This window comes from Cololabis saira, chromosome 13 (genome assembly GCF_033807715.1).
Source record: "Cololabis saira isolate AMF1-May2022 chromosome 13, fColSai1.1, whole genome shotgun sequence".
In the NCBI taxonomy this organism is placed as follows: Eukaryota; Metazoa; Chordata; class Actinopteri; order Beloniformes; family Belonidae; genus Cololabis; species Cololabis saira.
This window is the reverse complement of record NC_084599.1, coordinates 37236255-37259807: the sequence shown is the minus strand read 5'-3', so window position 1 is coordinate 37259807 and position 23553 is coordinate 37236255. Positions and strand designations below refer to the sequence as shown.

The 23553-nt window shown below is 39.0% G+C and overlaps 1 protein-coding gene across 1 annotated transcript in view; it reads left to right on the top strand.

Annotated features, from left to right (window-relative positions):
- Window positions 1-23553, top strand: part of tns3.2 (tensin 3, tandem duplicate 2) — a 106443-nt gene that overhangs the window by 2863 nt on the left and 80027 nt on the right. The window contains exons 2-11 of the mRNA XM_061738998.1: window positions 4990-5161; window positions 6396-6446; window positions 6533-6655; window positions 6734-6798; window positions 11195-11278; window positions 14060-14172; window positions 16050-16110; window positions 16191-16266; window positions 20575-20704; window positions 20899-20964. Coding sequence (XP_061594982.1) covers window positions 5012-5161; window positions 6396-6446; window positions 6533-6655; window positions 6734-6798; window positions 11195-11278; window positions 14060-14172; window positions 16050-16110; window positions 16191-16266; window positions 20575-20704; window positions 20899-20964 — 919 coding nt within the window. The 5' untranslated portion in view covers window positions 4990-5011. The remainder of the gene's footprint in view (window positions 1-4989; window positions 5162-6395; window positions 6447-6532; window positions 6656-6733; window positions 6799-11194; window positions 11279-14059; window positions 14173-16049; window positions 16111-16190; window positions 16267-20574; window positions 20705-20898; window positions 20965-23553) is intronic.

Below are 23553 nucleotides of genomic sequence, written 5' to 3'. Positions count from 1 at the left end.
CAGACGATATGAGTTGCCATTGTGTTAATTACATGCCAGATTGCTGCGAGCGGCTCTTGTTTGGCCTGAGAGGGTCTTTAGCTCAAACTAACCTGCAGCCATTACTGACAGGACCTGATGCTGATTCTGATCAGATCCATCGATCCGGGTTTCAGATGTTTCTTCAGACATTTGAAACTTGTGCTCCAGGTCTCAGATCTCTACACCGACTTCCCATCTGTCCCAGATCAGATGTTAAAATCCTGCTGCTGGTTTATAAATCTCTGGATGGTCTCGGACCAGAATACATCTCTGACCTCCTGGTCCACAATGAACCAATCAGAACCCTCGGGTCGTCAGGGCCACGCCCACTTTCTGTACCCAGAGTTAGAACCAATCACAGTGAGGCTGCGTTCAAACTCCCAGAATGCATCAGGGCTGCTGAAACTCTCAGTTGCTTGAAAAACTTTTTATTCACTGCAGCATTTCAGTAATCTCCCACAATGCACTGCAACATGTATTTCTTGCATCTCATTTGTTAATTCTTTAATAATGTTTAATTATAGCTTTTAAACTCTTTTCTACTTTTCTGGTACTTTTAAATTTGAGTTCCCAAACTGGATCACATTTTAAATCTTGTAAACTCTGTTTGGGTTAAAGTCCTCAGGTTTGAGTCCTGTAAAGTCTTTTTAGATTTATTTTATTGCTTTCTTTTTTAGTTTCAACTTTAAATCCTGCTTTTTATTTATGCTTTAATCTCTTTGTGGAGCAGTTGTTGTTGAATCGGCTGTAGTAATAAACTTGAGTGTATTTTTTTGGATGATAATTTGATCCGTTAGTTTATGCTGATTTGATGAAGATCTATAAAAACTAAAGGACTCACTGTCCATTAAAGTCCTGTAGTAGATGTCGGGATGTGATTAAAAACACGGACGCAGAATAATTCAACTTTAAAAAGATCATAGAAGATAGATTATAGATTATACTGGATGTAATTTGAATGTTATTTAATTAAAGCTGTGATTAACCAGCCGGTCTGATCAGTATTCAGGATCCTTTGTGTATTATTCCTCATAGTTTACACTTATGACACTAAACAGAGATGTATTAATGTCTGTCTGACATGTCTGACACGGTGGAAGGAAACTTGTCGCACGCTTGCGGTCATAATAGGACCATTCTTCTAGCGATGGAGCGAGATTGTGTCTCTGATTCTCTTCAGTGACCTTTTTTTAACACAAAACCCTTTTTATTCCTTGAGTATTACGCTGTGAGTGAAATCCAGGGCCGGTGCAGCAGTTTCCAGCAGGTTATTACCGTTGTAGTGACTGTTTACTCTGCTGTGGTCACGTGGTCTGGGTGGAGTCCAGGTTAACTGACACTCTTCACGTTCTCCACGTGAAGACGGGTCTGTTCCTCTTCCCAGCTCAGAGCCCAGATACAACAGAACCGGTGTTTCACTCAAGGATGTGGGAGGAAATCCCTCTCTACCAGATCTCAGGCTGGATTTAGAGAGAGAAAACTCACACAAGCAGGAAGATGAATGAACAGTAACAGCAGTTTCCTGTACTTTGATAGTGGTTAATGAAAGAGAGGATTACATAAGACTCCAACAGAACGGCACAGACATAAATAGCTTCCAGTTGTTTTCCACTTGTTGTCTCTATGTTCTTCTCTTTTGTGGCCTTATGAACATTTTTTTTTAGATCTTAAGTCATTTCTGTGTCAGCTGTAATACAAATAGCATAACAGGAAGAAACTAAACTTCATCTGGGCGTAATCTGGGCTATTTTTTGCCCTTATCCCTCTGTTTCATCCCTGCATGTGCAACACGGGTCATGAGCTGAGTCCAACTGGGTTATATTAAGTGTTATTGGGCCCAATGTGGCCCATATGTCGTGATATTACTTTGACATGGGTTATAGAAAGTGTTGTGATGGAGGAGTTTAGGCAGAAACTCCCATCTGGAGTCAACGCCATCAGCTATCACCGAGTTTAGGTCAAAGAAAACAGCTTGGAGCTAAACTTCTGCTTCCCCTGAGGTCTAAAAATGATGCTACTCATCACATCTGTCAGAGTATCATGACAGTTAAGGGAATAAATACTGAAATTTAGCTTTAGAATTGGCCTTTATGGATCTAACTTTTGCAAATATTCTAGCATGAGCTGTAATAACGTAGCTGATATACTTTTGAGGTGCTTCAGGTCTTAGGAATTTACTTATAAATGAAATTGCCATTGGGTTTCTGTGGTTCTGTTCCTGGTGGGTCACCTGATCACTCATCACCTCTGAATAAGCCTCTTTTTCTTTGGTCATGTGTTCTTGTAAAAAAGAAAGAAACAACAAAGATCTCACATTATGTCCAAGTGAAAACCCCGTTCACAAGAAACGGTCACACCAACTTCCTCCAGGCGTTGGAGGATCTAGAGAAGATCTGGGGCCGGATTCACCAATATGTTCTTAAGAATGATCTTAAGAAATGTCTTAAGATCTAAAATTAAGAAGTTCATAAGAAAGTTCTTAAGTGTAATTACTCAATATTTTCTTAAGCACTGTCTTAAGAACTGTCATTTCCTTCGAATTTCTTATTTTTCCTACTTAAGAATTTCTTAAAATATGGCTGTATCCAAAATGGCATACTAAGTAGTACAGTACATGCTATATACTGCATCAGTATGTACTGTATACTGCTTACTAAATGAACGATTCAGTAGCCGCTCCAGCAGACCGTTCACACAGCAGTAGCAGCCAAGTATCCCAGAATTATATTATATTATATTTACATTATTATTATTATTATTATTATTATTATTATTATTATTATTATTATTATTATTATTATTATTATTATTATTATTATTATTATTATTATTAATTTAATTATATTCAGTTGATGCTTAAGAAGAAACTTAAGAAGAAAGTTGAGAAAATACTTAAGAACTTTTTTGGAGAATATGACTTCTTCTCTTTTTTCTTACCTGAACTGACTGACTGACTGACTGACTGAACTTAAGAAAAAAATGACACTTAAGACGATTTTTTTTCTGAAGACTGTTTTGTGAATCCGGCCCCTGGTTTCTATATTTAAAAAAAGATTAGCATAATGTCAATAAACAGATTGTAAACGTATTTCATGTCTTAAAAAATGTGACTATGATCGGCATACTCCATCTGCTTTATTGCAATTAACGCTTACTATAATTTTGATCATAATTACATTAATGTTGATGTTTAAATGTCAATTTTTTAATTCAAAGTATTGCTTTTATCTGATTAAGACCTGCGTTTTGTGGTCCATGGAAACACTAGCAGGGGTGTAATAATCCTACGATTGACATCAATACGTCAATTTAATGATACACAACCTATATCTATACAATGTGAAAATATTGATTAGATTTTAAAACATGTAATCATTTTATACATGTCATCAGAAAGCTTTGTGTGTAGTCTATTTTTATTAAAGGAACAAATCATTTATGAATTGGGTAGTTGAACATATTAATGGAAAATAAATTGACATTTTACTTGTTGCAATTTTATATGAATAGAAGTGATTGTAAAAGAAGAAAAAAAAGAAGAAATGAACCTGGTTTCGGATCTGGAAACGCAGCTCCTGCAGCTTTCCCCATGAACGTACAGGTACTGACCAGTCAGGACTCGCTCTCCTTTGGAGAATCCAGACACTAATATTCTCAGAGACCCCGACTAACTCCTGGAAACCACATCTTCACTTCCTGTTGGTCTCTGCAGCACTTTACCCTGATAGCAAAATATGAGTGAATCAACGTTGAAATATGGCAGAAACATTGAATCCATGTTGAAGCCTGGTCAGAATATGTCGGAATATGTTGATTCACATTGATAACGCATTGGCATTAGAATTGGATGATTGATTGATCCAACACCAATCGTCAACTTAACCAAAAATCAACCTTTTTGACCATAATTCAACATTGATTCAACATCTATTGCTGTCTTGATAGCCACTCATTGTTAATAAAACCATAAACCCATTTTCAGTTTTTGTAGGTCCCACTGACGTTCAGTGGCCATCACCAAATACTTTCCTTCTAAGAGGTATGGGCTCAAATTAAAGCCATAAATATTTTGTATCTGTAAATAAACTTTGTACTTGTAGAAATATTTTGTGCAAAAAGTATTTGTACTTGCAAAAAATATTTGTACTTGTAGAAATATTTTGTGCATGTGCAAAAAATATTTGTACTTGCAAAAAATATTTGTACTTGTAGAAATATTTTGTGCATGTGCAAAAAATATTTGTACTTGCAAAAAATATTTGTACTTGTAGAAATATTTTGTAGCTCTGTAGCTTTTGTAAAAAAAGTGTGTAGCTTTGTATATCCAATTTTGCACACAGACGAATTAATTCCACACTACAAAAATGTTTTACACATGCACAAAATATTTCTACAAGTACAAATATTTTTTGCAAGTACAAATATTTTTTGCACATGGACAAAATATTTCTACAAGTACAAATATTTTTTGCAAGTACAAATATTTTTTGCAAGTACAAATAATTTTTGCACACAAACAAAATATTTCTACAAGTACAAAGTTTATTTACAGATACAAACTATTTATGGCTCTAATTTGAGCCCATAAGGAGGCAGCTAAAAGAAAATTACAAAACTTTGTATTAAAGTGTGGTGTAAGATGTCGAAATCCACCCAATATAGATCCAAATATAGATCCAGCTTATTCACAACTTTCTCTCATTCATCTTGCAGTCATGTGAAAAGGGGGACATTTTTCTGGCTTTGTCAGAACCTGAGTTTGGTGCTTGTGCTCCGGAGTGATGAGGTGACACCCTCGTGTTTTGAAATGACGATGTTCTGGTCACAAGCTCGTTGAAAGTTTCCATTGATCCCGCTGATGCGGCACAAGCTCAGAGAAACGCTGTGCTGAGATCTGGGTCTCACTTCTCTAAACTTTCCCCAACTCGCCTTCCCACACTGCATGCATCACTTCTCGTCTCTTCACAGGCATCAATGCAACTGAGGCAACATGGACGAACTGCGGCAAATTGACCTGACTTACATCACGGAGCGGATCATCACCGTACTCTGTCCTCCCAGCGGCCCGGAGGACGTCTACCTGCAGAACCTGAAGGAGATCGTTCAGATGCTGCAGTCCAAGCATGGACACAACTACATGGTGAGGCGGAGGAGGAGAGGAGAGTCTTTTTTATCTGGAATATCATCTGAAAGCAAGTCAGGCTGATCAGTTTTATTATTAAAGCATAATTTAGTGTATACTTGTACATGAAAAAGGCAGCTGGTTGTTGGTCTGTATATGTGGCCCTGCGATGGACTGGTGACCTGTCCAGGGTGTAACCCCTGCCTCTCACCTGTAATGAGCTGGGATAGACTCCAGCAGACCCCCGTGACCCTACAAAGGATAAAGCGGGCATAGGAAATGGATGGATGGATGTACATGAAAGTAATTCCATCCATATGGAAGTAAATCTGTCATTGGATTTTAAAAGAAAAAAGTGATATTTATGCAGTGAAATTATGTATCTGAATGTTTTTCAACGTTAAAATATTCAACTGCAAAAACTTCAACTGCAAATAATTCAACCTCAAAAAATTGAACCTAAAAAAATTCAACCGCAAAAAGATTTAACCTAAAAAATTGAAGCTTAAAAGATTCAAATTTGAAAAATGTTACCTAAAAATATTCACTTAAAAAAATTCAACCACAAAGAATTCAACTTCAAAAAATTCAACTGTATAAAATGAAACATTAAAAAATTCAACTTTAAAAACTTCAACTTTAAAAAATTCAACTTTAAAAAATGTAACCTAAAAATATTCACTTAAAAAAATTAAACCACAAAGAATTCAACTTCAAAAAATGAAACCACAAAAAATGTAACCTAAAAAAATTAAACCGCAAAAAATTCAAATTGAAAAAAAATGTATCCGCAACATCCCAGAACCCAAGGAAAGCAATCCATTCTAGATTCAAGATTCAGTAATAGACGGCGGACATTTATTGATATTATATTTTATCTCGTTTAACTTCTGCTTCATGTCCAATACAGTCTGTTAATGCACAAATGTCAGCTGTTTATTACTGAATGTTACAGACACAAACCACACTGATGGCATATAAAAGAGTTAAAACACACCAAAACCCCATTATTATTGGACATGGCTAACATCCCGTCACCATGGTAGCGGACAAGCCGAAGTTGTACTTGGGTTCCCGGATGTTGAGGTTGAATTTTTTGCGGTTGAATATTTTAACGTTGAAAAACATTCAGATACATAATTTCAATGCCTAAATATTCGGTGCTAGAAATTCAATCACTTTTTTCTTTCTTTCATCGGATGACACAGACAGCAGCTCTGATTTTTAAACGTTTCTGTCTGTTCTCACGCAGCTCATCAACCTCTCCCAGAAACACGATGCTCTGAGCCGAATGAACCACAAGGTAACTAGAACATGTGAGGTGAGACGTTAAAGTGTCACATGAATGTCAGATACATACGTCTGGGTTTGTTTTTGTGCTTGTGGCAGGTTTTAGACACGGGGTGGCTGGATCGCTTGGCCCCCAGCTTGGATCAAATCTTCTACGTGTGCACGACGATGGAGAACTGGTTGCAGTCTAACCCGAAGCACATGCTGGTGTTACACTGCAGGGTAAACGGCGGCCATGACACATGACACGCAGCGACATCGGTGTGTCTCGTATTCTGATCATGTGACTGTCCTCCACAGGGAGGTAAAGGCCGGCTCGGAGTCTTAGTGGCATCTTACATCCACTTCAGCAACATTTCGGCCAGGTAACAGCTTTAAACGATCTGCTGAGATCCAGAACGCAGCTTTAAACTCTCTGCTCCTGTTTTGCAAAGATGATCATCAAAACCTTATGTCAGTGAGCAAATTCTTTCTTGTCACACTTGGACAGACCTCTGATACAGCATTTTTTTGGCAAAGCAGCAGAAATTGGCACAACACTGGCATGAAGGTCGTCTGCAGTGAGAACAGATGACAGTATATTCGTTTACGGTGGTGTAATGTGGATGGAGGTTATTGTTTTTTAACACAGAACTTAAATGCTAGCGTGTATGCAGAAGGATTTAGTTTTTAAACAGCTTTTTGGAAAGAATATAGACAACTATAAATGGATCCATCAAAATTATGTTTGAAACAATCAACATTTGAAACTAGAACTGGCAGAGCTGTTAGTTGCAGACCGTCACAACTGGCTTTAGGTTGGCCTGGAATCTTGACTGGTCAATTTAATAGTCGATGCACCTGGCTCGACCAAAATTCTGATTGGTCGATTCTTTAATTTAATTTAGTTTCATCTGGAGGAAAGTACCAAGTTCTACAGGTGGTGTTTTCAGAGCACACCTCTTTCACATGTAACAGTCCATCTTTGGAACCCCCTTGTTTTTGTTATTATGGTTTAGCCCAACCCACTTACTAGAGATGATAGATTGTAAAGTAGAAGGATAAAGTCCAGTGATTTCTTGAAATATATCATGTCAAAAACATCTGCAGTGTGGCAGAATTTTATAAAAAATGGACAATGGAAAAAAACTTGAATGCAAACTTTGCAACAACAGTTTGGATGTCCCAGCTCCTCATCAAACATGGCTGACCACGTGGTAAAGGTAAGCCAACTTGCGCTGTCCGTTCTGACAATAAACATATCAGAATTGACATATTTCAATGTTTTAGTCTAATAATTTGTAACTGAAGGCGATTTTATGGCATTTAACCAAAATATGGGTTAGCCCCACTGTAGTTGAACCAGAAAAAAATAGGCTATTCGCCACCAATGATAGTGTCAGTCAATTATTAAAACATGACAAAACAATTTTTTTATAAAAATAATATTGCTCCTATTAATTTCGACATGCTGTACTGTGTAATTTATTTCAATACAAAACATTAGATCAAAATATTTAATATATAGCAAATCAACGCCGAATTAATAACCAATTAGTTGAATTTTAGTCGAAATGTGAGGGCTTCAGTTGACCGAGAATTTCTTTGCTTGCATTTCCATACATTGGTTCTGATCAAATTAGCAGGAAAACATACTGTCTGTTAATAGATACAAAGCTCTGCAATAGTGATATTAACCTTAATCTTTTTGACAATTAACAAAAAGAAAGAAGTCCCCCCTCCCCATATAGGCCAAAATATCTGACTTTATATAATGTTATCTGATGACAGGCATGAAATATACCTGCCTGATGTTATGAATGTAAAATCTAGGTCTGGTGACCAAAACCGCTTTTTGTAGCAGGCTGTAATTTTTATATCTGAGGTCAGTGGTGATTGAAAGCTAGCGGCAGGGCCAGTCCAAGGATTTTGACAAGATTCTGTTTATGTTGTCACAAACACTCCAAGCCCAAACACCAAATCACACACACTGCTTCTTACTTTATTTGGAAATAAAAAAAAAAAAAAGCTATTTGAATTAACTTTGATTCTTGTGTGTATGTAAATATTCAATTCAATTCAGGGCAGACCAAACTACAGGAACAATGATGGTTATGAAATACTTATAATTAATAACTGAGTAAGGAAAGAGAAAGAGGGGTGATGGGAACCGCTCAGTGGATCATGTTGGTGTCCCCCTGCAGCGTAGCATTACAGTATTACAGTAATAATACATACAGTAATCGAGTCTAGAAGAAACGCCTGAGTTAGTTTTTCTGCATCACTCTGCGAGAGGATGTTCCTGATCTTTGTGATATTACGAAGATGGAAAAACGCTGTTAGTGTGGCTCCGTCTAATTCCTGTTAAAAGCACACTAAGCTATGGTTCCGAGCATGTAGTTGACGCGTACTTCAAATAAAAGTCACAGTCCGTGTTCTTCTTTCTACGAGTTTAGTAAAAAAAACTTTTCTTTCAACAACAAAGACAAAAACAACTGTGCAATTATATGAAAAACAATATTCTCGTGTAAGCACGGTCAAAAACTAGTGTGCTCTCTCCGTTACATAGCTTCACAAAAAAAAAAACAATAATACACGTACATCACGTGACATATATGCAACCAATGAGAAAGCTGCAGTTATTAATATTATTAGGCAAACACCTTGCGAACTGATATTAAACTGCATATTATTCAAAATACACTTAATCAAATATTCTAAAATCTAAATTATTAATCACCATACATGACAAATGGCTCTAACAAACGCTGTTTTACAAACCTGATTAATATGCTGCTTAAACCCCAAATCCTGATCAAAATAACACCAAGGTTTCTCACAGTTGTACTAGAAGCCATCGCAACACCATCTTATCCCTTCCTAAGGTGTTTGGGACCAAAAAGAATAACCTCAGAATTTTATCGGAATTTAAAAGCACAAAATAAGTGGACAACCAGTCCTTAATGTCCCTAAGACATGACTGAAGTTTAGTTAACGATTCTGTTTCATCTGGCTTCATAGACAGATAGAGCTGCGTATCATCAGCATAGCAGTGAACATTGCTATGTGTATGTGTTAAGTAAATGGAACTAAACCAGTTGTGACCTAACTGATGCCCCCCTGTTGGGTTGGGGTTCATGATTACGTTATAAGTGCTTGTCTTGTGCAAGAAAATCAATAAATGAGCAAACATATCCCCATCTTCTTCCCGCAGAGAAGCTGCAGAGCTTAAATTAATTCAGAGTGATGAAATCAGAGCGGGGGTTGCTCTTACGGACGGTGTGTGTGCCAAGATTTGATCAGCAAGCACGGAAGTGTACGTGAAAAGTAGTGACCCTGCACTGACATTTACTGCGGGACGTTTGCAGATTGGAGAGCAAACAACAGACTGATCTACTGTACGTCTCCGCCAGGCAAAGGGCAGCGCGGCTGATTGACGAGACTTTGAACTATGCTGTTATCTGGTTCTCAGTCAGCGATAATGTTGTCATACGTGTAAAAGACAAAGACATCTTCTTATTTCCATGGCAAAGCAAACAGAACAGCTTTTTATGGATGCAAAACTGTTTCTACACCTGAGCTGTTATTTGCATGCGTTTCTTTTGCTTTTATCTCATTATGAAATGTTGGAAAAGTTCAGTTGGAGGTAAATACATTCCACAGTTACTGCCGTGTTGGGAAATAGGTGATTGTGACCATTGTCCTTCTGGGAAAGATCTCAGCTGCTTGTGTGCAGGAACGCAGAAGTGTGACAGAAAGTCGTGACGCCCCCTTCAACCATTAAGTGTTATTTGTTTTGAAATACTGGGGTTGAGATTTAAGCGAGATAAATTTAAGGAATTTTGTCATAAAGCATGTGTATCAATAATCAGTCAGTCAACAATGTTCAGGACGGTTTGTTTAAATGACTCCTCAGTAAAATCTGACACTAGGGCTGGGCGGTATGGACTACAAAATGTATCACGATAATTTCTGGCATTTATCCCGATAACGATAAAAATTACGATGAAAAAAAAATACCAATTCAACTCCATCTATTTCTTTCTTTCTTTCTTTCTTTCTTTCTTTCTTTCTTTCTTTCTTTCTTTCTTTCTTTCTTTCTTTCTTTCTTTCTTTCTTTCTTTCTTTCTTTCTTTCTTTCTTTAATTCTTTCTTTAATTCTTTCTTTCTGGGTCATATATTTCTTTCTGGTTCATATATTTCTTTCTTTCTTTCTTTCTTTCTTTCTTTCTTTCTTTCTTTCTTTCTTTCTTTCTTTCTTTCTTTCTTTCTTTCTTTCTTTCTTTCTTTCTTTCTTTCTGGCTCATATATTTCTTTCTTTCTTTCTTTCTTTCTTTCTTTCTTTCTTTCTTTCTTTAATTCTTTCTTTAATTCTTTCTTTCTGGGTCATATATTTCTTTCTGGTTCATATATTTCTTTCTTTCTTTCTTTCTTTCTTTCTTTCTTTCTTTCTTTCTTTCTTTCTTTCTTTCATGCTCATTTCTTTCTTTCTTTTAGGCTCCTTCCTTTCTTCCTTCCTTCTTTCACGCACACGTATGTTGTGCGTGGATTTAACACAGAACCATAAATCAGCTTTACACAAAAACGTCATCAACGGGAATTTATCGTTTTTACCTCGAGATGACAAATTCTTACCGTGGTGACTTTTTTTGACGGTATATCGTGAACGGTAAAATATCGCCCATTCCTATCTGACACAAATGAGATTGCAGTTTTGTTTTTAAACGTTGTGCACGGCAGCTTGGAGCTGCATCCTGGTCTGAACATGTGCCCCTCTCTCAGTGCAGACCTCTCTCTCGACCATTTCGCCATGAGGAAGTTCTACACCGACAAGCTGTCCTCCCTGATGACGCCGTCGCAGAAACGGTGAGAGCCGGCACTAATCAGGTCGAAGACTGACCCGTGTTCAACTCTCAGCCTCCTATCCCAGATGTCGGCTCACTGATTGCTTGTGACTGCCGACCTCCGATCACCTGATTTATCTCCGTGTCAGCATGTCAGCATGTACGCTGAGTCTTCGGAGGAAAAGTAAACCAGATTTTTATTCAGTTACAGTTAGGGCTGGGGATCGATTCAAATGTCAAGAATCGATTCGATTCCGATTCTTAAGATTCAGAATCGATTATCAAGATTTGATTCGATTCGATTCGATTCGATTCCGATATTGATTTGGGTTAGTGTTATTAAAACTGTTTTTTGAGCTGTTGCATGAATTACATGACTGTAGTTCTGCAACATATTAATATTAGTATTATATTGAGATTCAACAGCAAGTATTGGCAGCTAATGATGCTGTAAGGACCAATCAGCTCCCAGAATGCTGATAGAACTGCTTTCAGAAACATCATGTGGGTCAGAATTATCAAACAGATCCAGGGAGGAAACAGAGACGGATGAAATCGGTTTTATTTTTCCGTTTCTATTTGTTCCATTTTCAGTCTATTTTGGTTTTTAATTTTTGAGCATTTGGTTTTTAGCATTTTTTTGCAAATGTAACCCCAAGACAGTATATAAAGTAATGAAATAGACAATTTATGCAATTATAACCTAACACTTTTTCATACCTTTAAACATATAACATATAAAGGCAAAAACATGGCACCAGTTATCCTCGTGTCCAACAAAACATTCCTTTTTTTGGGGATAAACAAAAAAATAACCAAAATTTGTAATATAATGATGAAAAAAAATTATACATAAATAAATTTAAAAAAAAACAAAAAATAAACAAAAAATAAATAAATAAATCGATCTTTAGACATATGAATCGATTTTTAGGAATTAATATGAGAATCGATTTAGAATTGGGAAATCGATTTTTTCAACACAGGCCTAGTTACAGTTGTACTTGTTTCAGTTCTTTGACTTTATTCATGAAGAACTTGCAGAAGCCGGGCGTGAAAGTAAGGGAAAACTAAGTGCACCCTTACTGCTAGAAATGGAGATTTTAAGTGGCACCGTGGTGCTGCTGAAAAAATGTCTATAAAAGCAGAAGCTCTGGCAGTTTGTTGGCTTTGAGCATTCTGAATTTGTAAACACAATGCCAAAGACAATGCCATGTCAGCAAAGATCTTAGGTAAGCTATTATTCTGCTTGGAGAAACTTCCTGGGAGTGGAAGTCCCATCCTCTGCCCATCTGTTTAGTGCTCAGAGCAGGAGGAACATTGCTGTCACCAGCTGTCCAGCATGGTGGTGGAGGGGCAGTGGTTGGGGGTTGTTTTGCTGCCACAGCCTGAACACTGCAGTGGTTACACTCTGAACTCCTTAAATGAGTCGAATGAGGGTCCATCGGCCCGGCATTTACAGCTTGATTGAAATTAGGCTCATCTGAATCAGAACCGCTAGCTCAGTCAAAGTCCAGACCTCAACTCGACTAAAACGCTGAGGCAGCACCTGAGCAGAGCTCAGCGAACCGAAGCAACGCTGGAAACACGAGTAAACCAACAGTCCCCCATTATGTCAGACGGCGCGTTGAAATGCCATACTAAACAGTAAATACTAAAAAGTGTAATTGAATTCGGCACACTTTTGAGTAAATATCAGTAGTGTGCATTAATTCGTATGTACTACAGCGCACACGTCACTTCCTGCCGGAGGAAGTGACGTGTCACAGCAGCAGTAGTAGCGCACCACTGTCAGTGGTTGACATTTCCCCCTGTTTGTTTCTGTTTTGCCCCGCCTGTGTCCCATCTGCCCTAATTGTCTGCACCTGTGTCTCGTTATCCCCTGTGTATATCTGGTCTTGTCATTCCCTTGCTCCTTGTGGTTCCGTACTGTTTCTACCTCCATGTTTTCCTCGTCAGGTTTTTGTAGCGTTCATGTTCTTGTTTTGTATCCTGCTCTGCAGTGCTTTTAGTTTGGTTTTTGCTAAATAAATCCTGCTTTTTTGCAACTCCTGCCTCCTGCTCTCCTGCGTTTGGGTCTTCAACAACACCAACCGTGACAACCGCTCCGCTATTTCCCGTTTATCCTGGCCGAAACAAGATGACATTATATAATATTATTTGTGGCCGGGTGGAGAGGTTGACGGGACACGCACCTGTGTCCCATCCACCTGAGTGGCTGCCACGCCTCCACCCGGCCTGCCTTTATAAGGCAGAGCTGGACAGCAGCAAAGAGGTCGGAGGAGCTGCTGTCATTTTTGTGCACTGCGTGTGGGGTGTTTAAGTAACGAAATAAAGGGTCTGCACGAAGCTCTGTGTCTCTCCGTCCTTCGGTCGGGCCCCCGTGGCACGCACCCTGCCACATTATTATATAATAATATTAATATTATTATACTTAATATTATACCTATGCAACCAAACACCACTGCATTGCATTGTGGGAAGTTTCCACTTAGCTAGTGTCCATCAATCCACACTAATAAATTTTCTCCGGAATGAGTATGGATAGCGCTACTATTGAGTACGTTCTAATGTTTCGGACGCACAATAAAATCTTGCATACTCATTTTGCATACTCATTAGGGTGGAAGTATGCAATATCGGACGCAGCAAGAGACTTATCACATTTTAAGACCCGTTAAGAACCAGAATGTTGTTTTATTTTTCTTTGCTCGGATACATTAAACCTTAGAAACCAGAGGTGATGTGCTTCTTTGTTTTATTTTCTTTACAATACTAGATGTCCTTTCTTTTGGTTCTTCAGGTATGTGTGGATGCTGGGCAGCATGTTGAAACGAGGACTGAGGATGTCTCCCTCTCCGTCGTTCCTCCTCTGTGTCGTTCTTCACGGTCTCCCCAAACTGAGACCAGATGGAGGTGAGGACCAGGACCACGATCTCCGATCATTCAGTCCCTGTGTGTTTGCAGGAGTCCTCTATGAAGGAATCCATCATCTCTCTGTCACAAGACAGAAGCAGAGGCAGTCAGCAGAAACATAAGAAACCATCAAGTGTAGTCCAAGTCCAAATAAACATATACCCAGCCGTGTCAAAGACGGGGAAGGAGCCAAAAACCTGGAGAGCACAAAGACAATCTGGCAAGAAATAAAGAAAGTTAGGAACTGATCAGACACGCAGGTTGGGCGGGACGGGATGCAATCGATCAGAGGAACTAACTCTAGAACACCTCAGTGACTTGTAAGAAAAATATTCTGCCTCAGAAGAGAAATTGCTGCTTTATTTGTGGAATTGAACCATCTGCACTGTCATCATGACGCTGGGGAGAACAGAGTTTGAATCATCATGGGAATGATCACTTCTACGCTAATTATTCACACATTTCCCTTCTCTATTTTCCTGACCAGTGGCTCAATTCAACATCCAGTCAAGTTCTTCTTTGCAAACTTTTTCACTTCTTCATCTAAAAACTGCATTTTTATGTGTAAATGAGGGTGGAGCTTAAACAAACTTGTATGCATCAAAGTTAAAATATTCAACTGCAAAAAATTCAACCTCAAAAAATTAAACCACAACATCCGGGAACCCAAGAAATCTAAAATAAATAGCTTTTCCTTGGGTTCCCGGATGTTGCAGTTGAATTTTTTGAGGTTGAATATTTTAACGTTGAAAAACTTTCAGATACTTTATTTCATGCATAAATATTCCAATGCTACAAATTATTTTTTTTTTGTCTGCATATATATTAATGGTTAATACCATGTTGGTAAGAGCCTAAGGCATATATATATGCATTTTCAATATAAAATATATATCATATATCATATCATATTTTTTCATATATCATATATATTTATTTTACTAATATATATATATATATATATATATATATATATATATATATATATATATATATATATATATATATATATATATATATTTACTTTATTAATATATATTTTATATATATATATATATATATATATATATATATATATATATATATATATATATATATATATATTTTATTTTTAAATTTTTTAATTTTTTTTATGTGAATGGGGGGAGGGGTGAGGGGACAATGCTACAAATTCAATAACTTTTGTCTTTCAAAATCCAATGTCACAGATTTACTTCCACAAATAAATCTCAAATAGGTTTAGCTGGAGCAGCACAGGAAAGGGATGGGTTCTGCTGCTTGAGGCATCTCAACACGTCGCCGCTTCCCACAACGTTCTTTCAGAATGAAACAAGGATTTCAAACAAAGATCCTCAGAGCAAAACAACGTGCTGCTGAACGGTGAGAAAAGCTCGGCACTGCGATGCTTCTAAGGCTTCAGAAGAGCTGCAGTGACAAGCCGGGGCTGCTATCTGTGGGAGAACGCCTCCCTTTGGCTGAGCCGGGCCTCCAGACGGCCTCTCCCACGCCAGCGGGACGATAATAGTGTCCAGAGGAGGCCCTTCTCCCGGCGCTGCACGTCTGCCCCTGCTCACAATGAAAACTAGTCAACATCTGAGCATTTCTGTGGAGGTGTTGTGAAAACCTTTGGGTGCGGTATGCGTCCTCCCCTAATTCCAACCTTGAAAATGCTTCAAAAAAACGGACTCGTAGCTGGACGGCCCTCAAACGCCACGCTGAACCTGGACTAAGAAGCTCTGCTTTTCCTGTGATGTGTAACACCATCCCGTCGTGGGTTTTTGCATCCAGGTTATATAATGTTCTGCTCGTCTCTGCTGGACGCCATCCCTCTTTAATAATTTTGACTAAATCATATTTTATTTTGCATATTTTCTCAGGGTGCTGCCTCTTCCTGAGGGTCTACCAGAACATGCAAGCTGTTTACACGTCACCAGTCTAGTAAGAAACACGTCATATGTAGTCAGTAAACACTGTTGAGTTGGAAGGATGGTGGTGATATGAGCTTCCCTTCATCCCAGCTGTGCCAACGCCGCTCAGACAGACCGACTCTACTTCGTGCTGAAGCCAGCTCAGCTGCTCAAAGGCGACATCATGGTGAGTCCTACTGTCTTTGTGTGTTTACAAACTGTTTCAGGAAACAAAGTTGGGCCGATGTGTCCGCCTGAAAGTCACTAAATGACTCAGGCCACGTTTACACAGAGCCGGGTATTTACAAAAACGGATATTTCCCCCTCTACGTTTTGAAAAATACCCTCGTTTACACAAACCCGGATAAATACGCTGTTAAGGTGCTATGAGCAGCCAAACCTGCAGGGGGCAGTGTAACGAGAAGCATAAAGTCATGCTAGCCAATCGGAATCCTGGAAAAAAACGTCAACAAATGACAAGTGTGAAGCCTGAATAATATGGTTCTGCGTTAAATTGACGGCGTAGCCTACGTACGGTGCGAGTCGCCACGTACCCTACGCCGTAGGCTCTGCGTTGGTGTAACGCAGAACCATAAATCAGCCTCACTGCCAGTTACTTCCAAGACAGAACGAGAGTCTTTCGTTTGGAGTGACAGAGAAGTGGAGTTACTTTTACTGTAAAGGAGCATGAGGCAAGAAAAAGAAGACTCATTAGCACCACGACGGCCGTTGGGGTTACTGCAGCCAACAGCGAAGCCGGCACGGGAGAACGGGGAGAACGTGCATGCAGCGTCATGTGACGTCACATCCGCAGGACAGCGCGGGAAATTCGGGCCCAGAATTGCAGCACATTTTGCAGCACACAGCCTGTTCAAGGCATCGGAGAGATACACTAGAGGGCTCATTCTTTTTGGTTTGGAACGCTTCATCTGACATTATTACTAGAAAACTTAAAACATATACGCATTTTTTTCATAAATCCTGCCTCATGCTCCTTTAAGTGTGACTTTAGAATATAAAACAGGTAAAACACAAGAAAATATTGACGGTGGCCAAACAAATTGTAAACACAGGTCGCACAAATGATGCTGGTGACGTTTCTGTTGCATAAGGTGACGTTCAGAAGCCTAAATCTCCGTTTCCCTCCGTTTACAAGCAAACGTGAAAACTGAGTTTTTGAAAATCTCCACTTTGGTCGGAGTTTTCAGAAATGATCGTTTTTGGTGACTTAGAGCTTCGTTTTCGTGTAAACGAACGGCCAAAACACATGAAAACACCACTGTTTTTGCTACGTGTAAACGGGGCCTCAGACTTCATCACGAACACATATTTGGATCCCGGCAGTGTTAAATATTCATTTTTCAAAAGAAGTGACCCCTTTTTTTTCAAAGTTTGACACAATTTCCAGAAGTCTTAATGGCATTTGTGTGACTTGCTTTGGTCTAAATACCACAAAGATACAGTCCAGAAGTTCCCTCATCAGTCATGTCATAGCAGCTGGTTTTAGGGGGAGGAGTCAGATTCTTGACCCCACCTCGTTTTCTTTCTCTTCAGCAATTTTCTCTTGTTCGGTCACTCTCTCATGTGATTCTCTTTCACCTCTTTTTTGAGTCTCCTTGTCGCCAAAGTCACTTCAGGATGTTCTGGCTGATGTTCTGGCTGATGTCAGAGACAAGACACAGCATGACACTTCCTAAAAGTGATCAAATATTCCTTCTGATAGGACTGAAACTAATATTTTAACACATTTAAACAAACCCCTTCAGCTTTTATAACACAATAACAACCATTTGTTCAAAGGGGGCATAAGTGTCTGCTCCTGCATTGTTTGGTTTGACTCTGATGTGCAATAACTCAATATTACTGATATTTATTAAGTGTGCAACCAAACTGCAGCCATCCTTTAATAATAAAAACAGATATTTATGAAGAACAAATGTGATTATGAACATGGTGCTTCCTGCACTCATTTTGCAGTCAGGCCTAACATATTAAAGCATAAATAACAAAATGAAGAACACTTTTACTAAAGTTGCATGCATCAGTATTTTCTGCTTCAAATACATAGTTTTTTTTTTAACTCTTTTTTTATTCAGGCAACAAAAAACACGAGGGCATCATGGGTGTTACGAAGTCAAGGCATTATAATTTGTTCTATACATCATACTATCCATATCTGACGTACTGTGTGGAGATTTGGGGAAATAATTTTAAAACAAATCTTCAACCCATTTATCTAATGCAAAAAAAAGCAATAAGAATCGTAAATAATGTAGGATTTTATCATCACACAATGTTTTGTTCTGGAAATTAAATGCACTAAAATTGACTGACTTAGTTGAATTTAAAACGGCACAGATAATATACAAAGCAAAGAATAATTCACTCCCCTGCAACATACAAAAACTGTTTAAGGATAGAGATGAATATGAGTTAAGGGGGCAACATAATCTCAAACAACCAACAGTTAAAACAACACTTAAAAGTATGTGTATTTCAGTTACAGGGGTTAAGTTGTGGAATAGCTTGCCAGATAATCTTAAACAAAGTAAAAACATCATACAGTTTAAAAATAGTTTAAAACAGACCATGATTGGTAAATACAAACAACATTGAAGGATAAGATGCAAGAGAGAGAATTATGGAATTATGCAGGTAATAATTACTGATCTTTTTGTCCTTGTTTTAATCGGGACTATTTATTATTTATTTTTCCTTTTTTCTTTTCTTACTGGTTCTTTGTTGTTACATATATTTTTTTGTGTGTTTGCTTCTTTTTCGGGTGGAAATGCTAGAAAGCATTTGTTATAGAAAGTGTAAATAATAATAATGTGAAGGTTAAAGGGTAGGCATTTTTAAGCTCAGAGCTTCAGCCTATTCCTTTTCGATCCAAATGATTACACGACATGTTATGAAGGAGTGTACCATACTGAGCACATGATCGAAATAAATAAATAAATACTACACAGTGTCATATCTTCATTATATATATATGCATACATAATCCATTTTACCAGTATTTGTCACATTTATGCAATTCAAGTCTCAATACGAAAGTGAGTCTCTCCATACAATAAATACCATCCACAATATTAAGCCGCTGGTCTTTTGTTGGAGGCTCAGCCTGCAACCAAGTACGGGTTATTGCTTTCCTGCTGCTCTTCAACAAATGCTTATCTTCTAAAGGGACAACTTCTGGCATCTTTCCTCAATATAGTGTGATGAAAGAGCAATCTAACTCCACTCCCAACATTTCAGATATCGCAGTTGCCGCCTGCTGCCAATAAGGCTGTATCTTTGGACAAGCCCAAAAAATATGGTAATGGTTTGCCATAGAGTTTCTGCATTGCCTCCAACAAAATCCCTGGCTCTGAGTGTGTGTTGGTCGTGCTGTTATTCTGGGGGTGATGAAGTATCTCACAATATTCTTCCAGGGCTCTTGAGTTTGCAGTCGTCGCCTGTATCTCACACATATCCAGTCTTCGTCTGATATTTGTGCTCCTGACTCTTTCTCCCATTTTTGTTTTGATATATACTGTAGAATGGTTTTTGGCCATTTGTATACTTCCATACAGTCTCGACACCATTTTTTTAATGTTCTCCCATTATGTATGCATTAGAGCAGGGGTCGGCGACCCGCGGCTCTAGAGCCGCATGTGGCTCTTTAGCGCCGCCCTAGTAGCTCCTGGAGCTTTTTCAAAAATGTTTGACATTTTTTTCTTCTTTTGTCTTTTTTTTTTCTTTTTTCCTTTTTCTTTTTTTCTCTTTTTTTCTTCCTTTTTCTTTTCCTTTTTTAATCTCGACATTTCGACTTTTTTCTTGACAGTTTTGACTTTTTTCTCGACATTTTGACTTTTTTCTTGCAATTTTGACTTTTTTCTCAACATTTCAACTTTTTTCTCAATATTTCGACTTTTTTCTCAACATTTCGACTTTTTTCTCGACATTTTGACTTTTTTTCTCGACATTTCGACTTTTTTCTCGAAGTGCATAATAAAAAAAAAATCTTCCCCCAGTAATAACTAATATAGATACATGGAGCATGTGTTGCCTTCATTCTAAGGCTTATACATACAACACTTTTCATTTTTTGCAGCTCCAGACATATTTCTTTTTTGTGTTTTTGGTCCAAAATGGCTCTTTCAACATTTTGGGTTGCCGACCGCTGCATTAGAGAAAAGAGTAATCAGGTTATGTTCATTTGGCGTTTTGGTTTGTATTTCCTCATTGAAATAATCCCTAGCTTGCATCCAGTCAAGTTCTTCTTCACTGCTGCATCTAAAAACTAAATTTTTATGTGTAAAGAGCTTAAAAAAACGTGTATGCAGTTTAATTTAGTCATGAAGTTTAATTCGTTCTCCTTATTTTTTGCATTTCAATGTATCACACACCGGAAAGTAATAAAACTACATAATAAAGGAATCAAAACCCCCGTAAATGATTCACCGGGAGGCTGCAGGTGAACGCCACACGTGGCTTTGTTTTCTGATTTCAGGTGGTTTGTTACCATAAAATCCTGGGCTCGGGCAGCCGGCAGGTCGTGCTGCGTCTGCAGCTGCACTCGGGCCTCGTGGTCGGACACTCCCTCTCGTTCTCCAAGGCGGACCTTGACTGCGCCAGCGAAGGTATTTACGACGTGCGCTGAGCGAGCAACCCCTCTGATCTGTCCGGCCTTAATCTGGAGCTGATAAATCCAGCCGTCCGCCTGAACCAGCTCCGGGGGCGTGTTTGCTGCCCAGGCTGCGAAGGACACGTGGAAACCCGTCCAGCGTGCCCAGTGAAGTGTCCAGCTGTTTAAATCTTTCTCTCAATATTCCAGATCCCTCGTTCCCAGACGATGGAAAGCTGGAGCTGCTGTTCTCCGAGAGCCCTGAGAAGATAACAGGTAGACTCTTTCCACATACGCGTCCTGTTGATTTATTGTGTGTAAAAGCTCCTAAAAAAAGAGATAAATATCCAGATGTTGATGTATTTCAAATATTGTGGGTTTTGTGGGTTTGTAAGCAGCCTCCAGGGTGAGTTTTGCAGTTTTTGATGCTGGTTTGTTGTCGTTTTACTTAATTTTTGTGAGATTGTGCAAACTGGCTTCGACTTGCCTCCCCCGGCTTTTCCAAGCGGAGATCGGGTTATTCCCACACCAGCTTAGAAATATATATTCCCTCCATCGTGTCCTGAGTCAACCTCGGGGCCTTCTGCCCCGTTAAACATGCCTGGAAAACTTTCCACGGAGGCGTCCTAACCAGGCGCCCAAAACATCTCCACCGGCTCCTCGTGAAGTTCAGTCTGAGAACCGCTCTGACAACTGGACTCATCCCCGACCTCTAATGGCGCTTTTCCACTAGTACCTACTCAGCCTAGGGCTGGGCGATATGGACCAAAAGCCATATCTCGATATTTTCTAGCTGAATGGCGATACTCGATATATATCGATATTTTTTCTGTGCCATAATTGGGGTTTCCCCCAAAGAATTATAGCATAGCATCTCTGTTAGCTTCATTTTTTTCTGAGGCAAACCCTTAAAAAAACAGTCAGTTTTAATACAAAACCTCGTGCCAAATGTCACACAGGTACCTTTATTAACAGAGGTCTGCACAATATCAAAATGTATAAAACAAATGAAATAAAAATAAACTGCCTGCATATATAGAATAAAAATGCTTCTTGAATAAAATAAAACAAATATCCCTTTCCTGCATAACAATTAAATTAAAATACACTGTGCAATTAATACAATGTAGACAGTAACAGGCAGACTTTTCCACTGAGGTTGACAGTTGTGCAAATAACAAAACATTTGTGCAAATCTCAAATAAAACATTCAAGTCAATTTGTCACAAAATAAGCTATATCAAAATCATAAAAAAAAAGTAAAAAAAAAAAAAAAAATTATTTATTTTATTTTTTAAATCGATATAAACGATATTGTCTTGTACCATATCGCGTTTAAAAATATATCGATATATATTAAAATCTTGATATATCGCCCAGCCCTACAATCAAATACGTCACAGCAGCTTCGCTCCAACCTCCTACTTCTGCTCCAGATGCTGAATTGTTATGGAAAAGAAACCAGGCTGAGTTGAGTCGAGTCAAGTAGGTACTAGTGGAAAAGCGCCATTAGGAAGATTCCAGCCATCCTGTGGAGGAAACCCTCATGTTAAACTGAGAGTTTGAGTCCTGGCTTCACCACATCAGACCGATGGAGTCCGCACCAATCCGCCTGTCTGCCTCCATCTCCATCCTCCCCTCGCTCACAGAGAAGATCCAGAACCTTAAACTCTTCAGGTGCTGATTCTGACCCCGCTTCGTTCACGGTCGCCCACCGTGCCGGTGAAAAGGAAAGACGTCTCCCCTATGACTGGACCACATCATTCACCAGAAACAGAGATGAGGTCCCGCTATCCGTCCTCTCCGCCGTCCTGCCTCGGACGTCTTAACTCCACGTCCACGAGAGTCGGCTCGCTCTACGATCAGAGAGTTTAAATGTTCCCAAGGGGGCTGGGATAACAGCAAACACACTTTATTTGTTCGAATCATCATAAAACCAAAAAATATCTTAGGTTTATAAGTTCTGCGGTCAAATAAAAGTCAAATGAAATGTAAGAATCACATCAGCCAAACATCTCTGATCCGGAGTTGCATAACTCAACTTTCAGGAGCTTTAAAAGCCGTCAGATCACAAAACAGCATCACGTGAGACAAACAAGAAGCATTTATCGTGACACCACGAGCCGAACTTCGAAATCCACGAAGGTGGAGGAACACAGAGCAGCACGCTCGTCCACAATCAGCGCTTTACATTTCACACTTTGACATTTACCTGGAAGGATTCACATAGTTGCCGAGGTGAGAAAATCCAGAAAACAGTTTTTACTGTTAATTATGATTGCAGAACTAGTAAATTCAATTATCTGGACTCGGACTCAGTACGGTTCCATGCATATTTAAATCAAGCTATTGGCAATGTGGCAGGGTGGAGGAGCTGCAGCCACTCAGGCTGATTAGGGCACAGGTGGGCCCAATCAGCCTCTCCACCCTGCCAGCCTTCATAAGGCATAGCTTCACAGGAGACCCTTGCTGCTGTGCAGCTATGCCTTATGAAGGCTGGCAGGGTGGAGAGGCCGATTAGACACAGGTGTGCCCAATCGGCTGAGTGGCTGCTCGTCCACCCTGCCACAGGCAACAATCCAGCTAAGGATTTGGGTTGGTATTCATGCTGGAATAACTCAGATTAGGAGCAATTATCTGGCACTAAAAGCTCGATCTCAAGAGCTTCAGTTCGGTTCGACTACAGCCCGAGTAAGGCGTAAACACGGCTGTTAAGACTTTGATATCGGTCCGATTAATGCAACAATTCCACTTTCTGTTAGTGCATGTAAACATAGTGATGTTCAAACACTCAATACTTGGATTATAAAACCTCAACAAGGTGCAACGAGCCTGTTATTCATGCAGAAGAGACGTCTGTGACTC